Source organism: Lepidothrix coronata, unplaced genomic scaffold, assembly GCF_001604755.1.
Source record: "Lepidothrix coronata isolate B3197 unplaced genomic scaffold, Lepidothrix_coronata-1.0 Scaffold184, whole genome shotgun sequence".
Lineage (NCBI taxonomy): Eukaryota > Metazoa > Chordata > Aves > Passeriformes > Pipridae > Lepidothrix > Lepidothrix coronata.
The window spans coordinates 1,144,892-1,155,917 of record NW_016690364.1 but is presented as its reverse complement, the minus strand read 5'-3'; the positions used below and the strand labels follow the sequence as shown (position 1 = coordinate 1,155,917).

The following is an 11,026-nucleotide window of genomic DNA, read 5'->3' as shown; positions in this document are numbered from 1 at the left end:
TGTAATCCTTAATAACTTAATCAGGTTCCTGTACTTTTAAGATGAACTTTGTAGTTTTAGTGGCCTTGCCTCCCATATTCTTGCATATCATTGGTGTTGAACTATAGTAAAAATGACTGTGCATATTTTTGAGGTGAAACTTTCATCTTTTCAGATTAGGGATTTATATCCTCAGGTGAGTTACACAAGAATGTATGAGTTGACTAAAGATAAGAGGAATATAACTGTAGATTTGCATTAAGTTGGTTTTCCAAAGGTAGTGTGTGTTTGGAGTAGGTTTGTGAGCAGTTCTGAATTGGATTGACTAAAAGCAAATAGGAGTTCATGATTTTCAATTTTTTTTTGTTTGCTTTTAGAAAAAATACAACTTTTTTTTTCAAGAAGAATCCCAAATTTAGGTGTTTAGCTTTTGGGGTCACAGTTGGTAACTTTGTGTTACATAGTTTGATGTAACTGATTTCAGTGTTGAATTCTCGATATTTTATGTAATACCAGGAATAAAATCTACAAGTACTGTGTTAATATGCTCTGGTTGTACTTAGATCTCAGCATGTAACTACTGTAACATGTATGACTATGGCTGTTACAGGTATGGTTCTTTTAAATTCTGTTCTCTACAGTGGCTCTCAATAAGAATGTTAAGCTGACAGTGGATACTCTGGATCTCAGAAGGTTTGGCTTGTGGAGAAGTGATGGTGGCTCCTCTTCAACAATTATCATTTTTCTTTTGTTGTCTGTGGATTATGTAGAAAACATGGAAACCCAATTGGGAAAGTTAGTTATCAGCAAGCCATGTAAGTAATCTCTCTCCTTAAATGCAAAGGGAAGGTCTAATTTATGGCATGTCAATAAAGTGGTTATTTTACAGTTGTGTTTTTTGAATGTGGAAGAAAGCTTATTGCATTTTAAAGATAATGTGGCCAGTTTTGCTTTTCTAAAATGCCTTGCTATACTTGTATTTGGAAGAAAAAAATCTAACATAATATGATTCAAACCCACTGCTATTTAATAAAAAGACCTCAAAACACAGTTTAATTGTAATCTATGTGAGAAAGCCCTTGTAACTAGGCTTGTGTATAAAGCATCTCTCCCTTTAAAATATATGGGATGTTTTCCTTTTCCTTACTCCTGAGTATTGTATATGCTAGATAAAAGGCTTGGCAAGTAAAGATTGAGTTGATCTTTGACAAGACTGCATTGGACCATTGCATTATTATTGAAGAAAATTTCCGCTAAAGGCCAAGTGGGCTCTTCAGTCTTTAGGGTATTATGGACTGACTCTATTTGTTTATCTAGCATGAAGCTCTGTAAAACTGAGTATAAATTTCGCTCATATGTTCACAGTGGCACAATTACACCAGGTTTTTACAAAAGGAAAATCATTGCAAAATAGCATCTACAAAAATGATAATGTCAGAGTTGCCAGTGTGAAATTTAGTAGTATGTATTCCCTGTACAGTCACCACCTGTATGAAGAAAAACTATAAGTAATGTTAGTTTAACATAAGGAGCGCAAGTAGTTTGAAGCAAAATGCTGAGTGAAATTTTAGCAGAGGGCTACCTTTAATTGATGTAAGTTTACTGAAGTTACTGGTAACTTCTGTAGACACAGTTTCCAGTGAAATGAGTGGAATCTGAGGCTGTGAGGCATCTTTTAGTCTTAGGTTTATTTACCTTGGTTACATTCTTGCTGAAGAAACCTTCTGCTCTGCCTTCTTAGAGGAAAATATAACATGGTGTTGCTGACAGCCTGAAAGGGGTCAGAGGAGTTCCTCAACCAGGAGAGTTAGAAAGGACTTTATAAGACAAGACAGGCTGTGCTGATCAATGCACACGGCATGGCCAGACAAGTGTAATGACCAGCAAAGTATTTAGATGTGACTGGTCCTTTTTATGCCCTTAGCCCTCTCTTTTCCCACGTCTTCCTCCTCGAATCACCTGAATGCCTCCCTTTGCCTGCCTTTAGTTCTTCCCTTAATCCATATTAAGACCTTTGTAGTCCCAAAATGCTCTTCCCTTGCATCCCATCATGTGTGCCGTACAATTCAGTATCAACCCCTTATCAGTTCAGAAAGTGCTCTAGCATTGACTTAGTGGGTTTCAGATCTGAACCCTTGGGCTGAGACTTTACTGGGGCAGCCCTGGGAAGGGCCCAGAGTGTGTTTGTCTTCCTCAAAGTCCTTAATTTGGGTTCCTACCTGCCATTTTGCTCCTGTGCTCCTCTGGGCTTATCAGGTGGGCCGTGGGTGGGCTGATGGCCCCTGTGATGAACCTGGTAGGGTATTATTTGGGCTCCCCTGCCTGCCATTGTCTCTCTGTGCTCCTTTGTGGGTGTGCCAACAAGTTCTTATCACATAATCTAATAGTTAATACTATCCATTCTCTCCTTTTTTCCAGCCAAACCTGGTGAATTTGTATTTCTTGAATTGTCCCAACCACTCACAGAATGGGAAGAAGACAGACTGACTGAACTGATTACAGGTGTGAGCAAGAAGAACAGAGCACCAGATCTCGCCGAGTTTTTGTCTTTGGAACAAGCATTTCTCTTGTTTAAGGATCTTTCTCCTGAAGAAAGTTCTTTCATGAGTTACCATAAGGATCTACTAAAGCAATATACGCCAAAAAAGAATACCTCAGATGCTCATGAACCTGCAGTTCAGGTTAGTGTGTAGCTGTTGCTTTATTTATCACCACCTTTTGGCATTCACACATTCTAGTAAATTTTCCATCAGCCTTCTTTCTTAATCCATGGCTCAAAAAAAATCAGTCATGATTGTTGCAAAATTTGCAGTCAACTAGGTTGTGTCCACGGAGGGAGAGTGTGCAGACCTCATCAGTGAGTAGCAAGTACCTATGCTTTAGATTGACTCATGGTTGTGTATATTTAGAATAGGGATTTCCTGCCCTTGTGGTGTCTCCAGGGCAGCAAGTGGGAGTTAATGAAGTTATGAGTGGTGGAGACATTTTTTGGTTGAGCTGGAAAGGCAGCAGAGGAGGAGCTGTGTATATTGCTCTCCAGACAGCTCTAGATGTACCTTCAAGCTTCTCCACAGCTTGAAATGCTGAATGATTTCTCAGGCTGCTGGGGAGATGTCTGTGCAAGTTAATGTGTTGTCATGGTTTAATCCCTCTGAGGAGTAAATGTCTAAATCCAACTCCACGTCATTACCACTTCAAAAATTACATATATTTGTTCCCACTAGCAAAAAGCACAGAGACAACAGATAAATATGATCCGTGAAACTGGAGACTTAAATAGTGAGCCAGCCAGTTCAAATCTGTATCGTTTTTCAGGCAAATTGTTTAAGGGCTGGATTTTCAAACCTTCCAAGCACACACAGCTCCAAGTAAGACAGTCTGATACTTGTCTCCATCCTTTCAGGTCATGTTTCTTCTCCAAAACCAATTCTACATCACTTGACTAAATAATACTTGGACAGTTTTGGAGAGATTATGAACTAAGACCTGTCATCATTTTAAAAGATTCATTACTTTTTTTATTGCCTGAGCGGTGGCTTATTTGCCTAAATCCTGAAGGTTACACTTTTGCTCTCCAGCAAGAATCCTCTTCAGTGATGCAGGTTACTCCTGTGGGCTTTAAGCTTGAATTTTCTGTATTCTGTTTTACATATGTATCAAGCTGTATAATGCTTTTTACTACTATTATTGTTTGTGGTTTTTTTCTGATAGGAATCAAACCTAAAAGTGATCAGGCCCAGTTATGCCCTTGCAAATAAGCATAATAGTGGTTGCTATTCTATCTCTTTGTCCTCTGCACTGAATGAAGAATGGAAAGAAGTAAGAGAAACAGGAGCAGTTAAGAAGTAAGTAATATTTCATATAAATGAGAAAGTAAAAGTAAAAGAAATTGAATAAATAAGTTGTTGGAATAAAAGCCCTCACTTAACTACCATTCTTTAGTTGATTTTGAAGTTGTGTGAAAGTTGCTCTAGATATCCAAAATATCCTCAAGTCTAAGTGTAGTTATTCCTATTCCATCCTGGTAGTTAACAGACAGAATGGATGTATTACATGATGACAGAAAATCTCACAGAAACTGAAGAATACCTGAATCATGACTACAAGGTCACATCATGGGTGCATCAATGGGGAGGGTAGGGACCTCATGGGTTCTGTAAGTGTCCATCTAAGTCCATCTTAGCAGAACTATTGCTAACTTAAGATGAGTCTTTTTTAAAATCTAAACTATGTTTTCTTTCACTGTGTCACACTCTATTTATAACTGATGTGTCATACAGTTTACTTGTTAGTACAGGAGCTTGGTTGAAAAAAAGACACTAGTGTATCAAGATGCTGGGAGAGCACTGATATGCCTCAGTTCTGTCTGCACTTGCCCCTTAGTCCTCATACTTGTAGTACAGCAAACATTACCGGATTAAATTGCTCTTAAGAACTCTTGCCTTTTGCTGTCACTGTTTCTACTGACAGTATCACAGTTGGTTTTGCTTCTTCAACAGCAAAAATGCTCAGTTCATGGTTCCAGGTAATTAATATGGTTTTTAATCTGAAGCCTTTTACATACATTTTAAATACTAGTGGTAGGAGTAACTTGGGCAGTTTTAAACCACTTACAAATACATAGGCTACATGAGGTGTAAGCCCAAGTTCTCTGACTGGAAATGTGGGGGTCCTTGTTGGGCTGTTCATTCAGACCATTTGTCCCCTAGTATTTCTTCACATTTTATATAGCCATTTGTCAACTACTTTTATGAAGAATAGAAAAACAAGATGAAGGTAAAAAACAGTCTCCTTTCAAAAGTTTTTCTCAAAGTTTCAGTGTGCATTGGAGTGAGTATTTCTTTTGAAACACTTAGCAGAAGAAATGGTAAAGGACTTTTGAGTTAGCCAACAATTTCAAGAACTACTACTTTTAACAGGTTTTCTAGAAAATCTTCTACATGTGAAACAGCCGTGCTAAGAAGAATGTCATGTAAAGCAGTTTGTCACTGTTATCACATGATTTATGTTTTCTAGTTTAATTGTTTACCCGCCCCCACCTGCAAAAGGAGGACTGGGAGTCACAAGAGAAGACCTAGAGTGCTTAGAATATGGAGAGTTTCTCAATGATGTCATCATTGATTTCTATCTTAAGTAAGTAATCACAGTCCTGCTTGTACCCTTCTTTCTAGGGCCTGATCTGGACTTGAATGTTACTGTAAATGTTGGTCACTAAACACAATACAACAATTTCAGGAGTAAAGAGTGTGATGAATTTGTATGTTGGACTTTTCTAAAAGCTTTTTTTATATTCTTAGCAGTTTTATTTGTTTTAATTTAATTCTTTTTGTCCCTGTAAAGAGCTGTGATATAATCCAGACAGAATAACTGAAGGAAAAAAAGCCTTTTGGTGACCTTACACAACAGAAAGTGCTGAGCAGTGTTAAGTAGGCAGTTGAACAAAGTAGATGGTCTGCACTAGTATTTTATTTACTAAGTTTGCATGAAGTGGAGCATCCTCTGCTATTCTTTACAATTTCAGACATTCCTCTGATGCAGATCTCCTGCAGAAAGGAACACAGCTAATACTTCCTGAGGAAGTTGTGCTTGGCCGAGCTACTCCATGCCACCCTGCTAAAGTTGCTTGTGAAAGCAATTTTTCCAAAAACTGGCACCGTGGCCACCATTCCCTAAAGTTGAGGTTTATTTTCACTCTGTTGACTTAGACCTAAGAAGAATTCTGGTTCGTTGAAGGTTGTCAGCAAGAATCCCATTTTACTTGGCATCCAGATGGCTGAAGGAGCAGGAGCCATAGGAAACCTTGTCTAAAGGAGTGGGAAAGGCAATGTGTTACAAAGTGTTTCAATGGGATATTGCAGCAGACCCCCCCCTTCTATTTTGCCCTAAAATAGAAATAAATAACGCAGCACGGTCCTCTCAACAGCTGTGGCTTCATCTCAACAGAAAAGAAAGATTTAAATTAAAGAATTTTATGCAATCATTGCAAAAACTTCTCTGCTTTTAAAATTTGTTAGACTTCCCACATTCTCAGTTTTCATTGTGTTGCAAGTTGTATCATGTATGACTGTGTTTCCCAAGTCATCAGATGAAGCTGGAGGCACTTTGTGTAGGATAACTGCAATTATGAGAGCTTTGGTCTTCTAGGATGACAGAAGAAACACTCAAGCTGATGTTTATAGTGAAATTATTGGCAGTGAAATAATAAGTACTTGTAGAATATTTGACTTAATTTTCACATGCTTAAATTGTCTGTTTTACTTCTGCAGGTTATTGTACTGACCTTTGCATGTTGTACTATGCTTTTTGTACATGCAGGAGTATAGCACTCCATAATAAATTCAGAAGCTTGAATACTGGAGCACAAACCTAGGACAAAAAATTATTGCTTTCTTAGTAGTTGCTTGGCTGTTACACACTCTGATGTCCATGCATGTGAATAGTTAAAATAGAGCAGAGAGGAAAGTTTGGCATGATTAGTGGCTGTGAAGGCAACTGGTAGTAAGTATAACCTGAGTGTGATAAGTCATTAGAATAACTGTGCTTTTTTTATCAGTAATGGTAGTTTCTAGAAAAGGAGTTTAATAATTTCCTTTTTTTTCCTCTTTGGTAGGTACCTGTTGTTGGAGAAGGCACCAAAACGTCTTGCTGACCGTACACACATTTTTAGCAGTTTCTTCTATAAGTGCCTGACCAGGACAGAAAAAACCTCTGAGGGGGATGTCAAAGTTTCGTAAGTTTGTTTTAGGTGCCATTATGACCAGAAACAAGCTATCTATTTATGCCACTTGGAAGTTCTCCAGATCATCTACTGATTAGTACATGAAATAGTAATTGGTGTTCTCCAAAGGATTAGTGGTCGAATATTGTAACTCACAATTAAGCATATTGGTGTTTTTCCTTAAAATCTACATGTGATTCATGCTGAATATGAATGAAAATGTTATGACTTTTCTCCAACTTTATCTGAATCTTTACTTCGGACAGTTATTTATGTATTTGATATTTTTATCAGAAACTCAGAGCAAAGTTCTATGAAATGTTGGTTTCTATTTCAACTTGTGCAAATTAAGAAAGCTGAAAATCTAAATTTAGTTTTCTTCTCAGAATTTTCTTATTCTCCTATTATCATCTCCTTATGCTTTGTGTCTGTAGAACTGGAAATTAAATGTGCTCCAGCACTTAAATCTCTGGACTGGAGGGGATCTGTTTCTCTTCTGTGTTTGCTGCAGGTGTGCTAGATGACCCTGTGCAAGGCATTTAGCTTTTTCCCTTCGAAAGATAAGATTGTATAGACAGGCCTTCAAAAGTGGCATTGGAAAGTTTAATTCATGGATGGTTTTATATTACTATAGATCTGTTTTTACACTGGTGTTTAGATGAGATTTTTGCATTTACTGTAGTAAATAATAATTACTTGATAAATAACTGCAAGAAATCCATTCAAATCTATGAGTAATTTTTTTCCAGAAGAGTTTGAGATGGTTCAGAAATAGCTTGTTTGTCACTTGGGCTCAATGGTGTGCTGATTTATTTTTAATCTGTGGGGAAATTTCAAGAGTAAGTGAAAAACACATTGAGGGACTGGGGAGGGGTAGGATTCCTAATTTCTCTGCTTGCTTTAACTAAATAGAACAAAACCAAATAACAGTTGTCATTTGGTTTCTTCAGAGTGGCACAGAGAAGACATAGAAGAGTAAGAACATGGACTCGTCGTATAAATATCTTCAGTAAAGATTATATCTTTGTGCCTGTGAATGAGGAGTAAGTCTGTGTGTTTTCAACACTTTTTCTGATATTTAAAGATTTAAATATTTGAATGTTGTGGTGGTAAAAATTTATGGCTGTAAGGTTGGATCACTGGACATGACACAAGATTTTGAAGAAGTAACAGGTGTGAAATGGGTAATTTTGAAGTCTGTTCTAAAGACAAAATGCTTATTCAGTTGTCATTAGTAAACTTTGCACTTTTGGTGTTTATAAAAAGTAGTTTGTAAAAGTAGTACTTCCGTAGTCTGTGCCTTGGCCTGGTTGAATAACTGACCTGGACATGGAAACCCTCTTGTAAAACTGAATAGTCATGGAGAGGTACATATGGAAAACAGGTGCAGAAAGAAATGAGGCTAAAGGTGTGCCAATACCTTCAGCTATATTGAAAACTGGGATCACCATCACAGATTATTACTTTTTTCTTTTTCTTTACATTTTGGGATGGGTGCCCAAACATTGATAAATTGCTGTGATGAATTTTGGTTTGTTTTTTTTTTTTCAAAGGAGTTGATACTGATTTTTGCTGTTATGCCACAATGCAAAGTGAAAAAATGAATGAGAGGATTGGTATGAGATGCCATAAAGGAACATGGCAATGATGGTTATGTATCACAGAACAGTTGTTCATGAGCTCTCAGTATTATAAAAGCTTTTCATAGCCTTTTGAGAACCAAATGTTACTCAGCTTTGACATTTTTCCCCCATCTCCCTCCTACTGGGCAGGTCTCATTGGTACATTGCAGTTATCTGTTTCCCTTGGTTAGAAGAAGCTGTGTATGAGGAGTGTCCCCATCAGAATTCCTTATCTCACCAGTCTCCCCTTCGGTCAGAGAGTGAGAACACTAGACCTGGTTCAGTGTTCTTCAAGGGTGAAGAAGAAATGGATTCTAACAGAATTTTATTCTCAAAAGGTAGGTAATCTAGAAAAGAATGATGTCAAGCGATATACAGTTCTAATAGTGTCTTAATCCTTGAAGGAGGGAAATTAAGTAAGAGATAGTTTTTAGGATATCAAGGCTGATGTAGTTTGTTTTTATATCACCATGCATAGCAAGGACTGCAAGTTATCTGCAACTCTGGAAAATACTGGAAGGGACATGTAAAATCAGTGATGATTGGGAAGTCGTTTCAGTAAGAATTTTATCAGGAAAATTACCCTCAGTAACTCTGCTATTTGAACATTCAGATGGGAATGTTCAAAATTAGTTTATAAATTAGTTCTTCACTATCATATTTTGAACACTAATAATCAGGAACTTGAAAATAAAAAAATTTTGGTTAGAAAATATTTTCTTAAAGACGTACTAATTTGTTCTTTTGTACTAGGTGGCAATGAAATTGCTGCTGCTGCTTCAGTTCTAGATTCAGCTATTTCTAAAGTAAGTACCTTTTTGTACTGACAGAGAAAATGTATTACTCTAGTTCTGAAGGCTGTGAGACTTTGACCAAGTGATTTTGCATCATCTTTTTTGCAGTAGCTATCAATGTTTGCATAGCCTGCAGTATGTGCAAGACATTTTTGATTCGCCTTAAGTCCTCCTTTGCCTACCTATGTTGCTCTGCTATGCTTTCACATGTTTTTAAAAATGATTTATCTGTCCTTCTGAAATGAGAGCTTCTCTCACTACCTTTATATCTATGAAGATGGTAGTTTGTAATTGCTGTTGGTTTCTTTAAAGATTTTTTTCTTTTCTTTTCTCTCAGATCTCCCTAAGTAATTCCAAAAGGCAGATTTGTAAAAGGTATGTTTCAGTTTTCTTTCTAATTTTGTAACATTAAATTACATTAAGAAATTCTGCAGTAATTCAGTTATTTTTCATAAAGCCACAGCTGTAGGTACTTGTCCATTTTTACCACATTGGTTCAGATATTGATGCTCTTGGTAAGCTCTATTCAAATAAAATACTTGCTTCAGTAGTGTGGTAATGAAAGACTGCAATGATCTGTTTGTTTATTTTTGTTGTATACAGGCCTTGTATACTCATCTTAGATTCTTTGAAAGCTGGTTCTGTGCAGAAAACAGTTCAGGTTTTGAGAGAGTAAGTAACTACAATTTCTATCTTTTAACAAGAGGTGCTGCTGGTCGTATTTCTATATTCAAAATACTTTTTTAAAACTAATACTATGAAATTTAAGTGATTGGTTTTCCAAAAGGCTGATGTTCATTTTTTTGATGGTGGTTACAGAATTACAGTGTTAAATCCACTCCTATATATGTGCAAAAACGTAGAAAGTAGACTGAAGCTGTCTAAAAGTTTGATGTGTCAGTATAGTTAGAGTGGCATGGTATTATTTGTTTTGAAAAGTGAGAGTAAAAATATATTCAGTCTTTTATGTGATAAGTAGGTAAGTATTGGAAGAATGTCCTAAGAATTTCAGTACTTTTACATGTTCCTCGTTACTTCAACATCTATCAACAACTTTTTAAAAAGTTGTTAGATATTTGAATCAAAACAGAATTGTTCATTTTCTGCTGGCCGCCTAGGATGAATCCAGGAAGAATCTGTGTGATAGCCAGGAAAGATCCCTGGAGTTATTCCTTAAGATTTAAAAATGTTCTGGTATCCTAATAGCTCAAAGAAATTCAGCACAAATAACTGTTTTTAAGTAATATCATGCCTATTTCTTTTTGTGTATTTCTTATTATGTGGTAGAGATGCCTCTGAGTGCAGTAGAATATTGAATAGTTGAAATAGTGTATAAATTTCTTTGACAGATTCTGTTAAAAATAAATTGATTAAAGCTATTTTAGCTTTTTGGCCAGCTCTGGAACAATAATGAGTAGTATCCCCAAAAAACTGAGCTATTTCTCAAGTATTTCAACTGATTGCTTTCTCTTGTAGGTACCTTGAAATGGAATGGGAAGCTAAGCGAAAAACACATCGGGAATTCAGTAAATCAACAATGATTGACCTGTGTCCCAGAGTGCCTAAACAAGATAACAGCAGCGATTGTGGGGTCTATTTGCTGCAATATGTGGAAAGCTTTTTCCAGGTACAAATCAAAACTACCTTCCCCTTTCCACCAAATTACCTTAAACCCCAAAAACGTATTTTTGAAGGAAATAGCCAGACACAAAAGTCTGTGAGGCACACTGTTAGAAGTGTCAAAGCCATTTGAAGAAGAGGAGATTAAACCCATTCTTCACATAGTGACTGGGATCTTTATATCTGGTTTCTCATCTGTCTGTCAGCAAACATTTCTGACCCTGTAGTTAAACGTTGCTTTTACATTGACACATTCAATATCCCTAAGTATTTGAGTGTATTTGGAGTCTGTT

General features: G+C 36.7%; 1 protein-coding gene across 9 annotated transcripts in view; it reads left to right on the top strand.

Annotated features, from left to right (window-relative positions):
• Positions 1-11,026, top strand: part of SENP7 (SUMO1/sentrin specific peptidase 7) — a 37,357-nt gene that overhangs the window by 25,240 nt on the left and 1,091 nt on the right. For all 9 annotated transcript variants that reach the window (XM_017830862.1, XM_017830864.1, XM_017830863.1 and 6 more), the window contains 11 exons: positions 621-794; positions 2,398-2,660; positions 3,691-3,824; positions 4,996-5,112; positions 6,590-6,709; positions 7,648-7,740; positions 8,470-8,657; positions 9,073-9,125; positions 9,451-9,488; positions 9,717-9,785; positions 10,590-10,740. In XM_017830862.1, the coding sequence (XP_017686351.1) occupies positions 621-794; positions 2,398-2,660; positions 3,691-3,824; positions 4,996-5,112; positions 6,590-6,709; positions 7,648-7,740; positions 8,470-8,657; positions 9,073-9,125; positions 9,451-9,488; positions 9,717-9,785; positions 10,590-10,740 (1,400 nt within the window). The remainder of the gene's footprint in view (positions 1-620; positions 795-2,397; positions 2,661-3,690; positions 3,825-4,995; positions 5,113-6,589; positions 6,710-7,647; positions 7,741-8,469; positions 8,658-9,072; positions 9,126-9,450; positions 9,489-9,716; positions 9,786-10,589; positions 10,741-11,026) is intronic.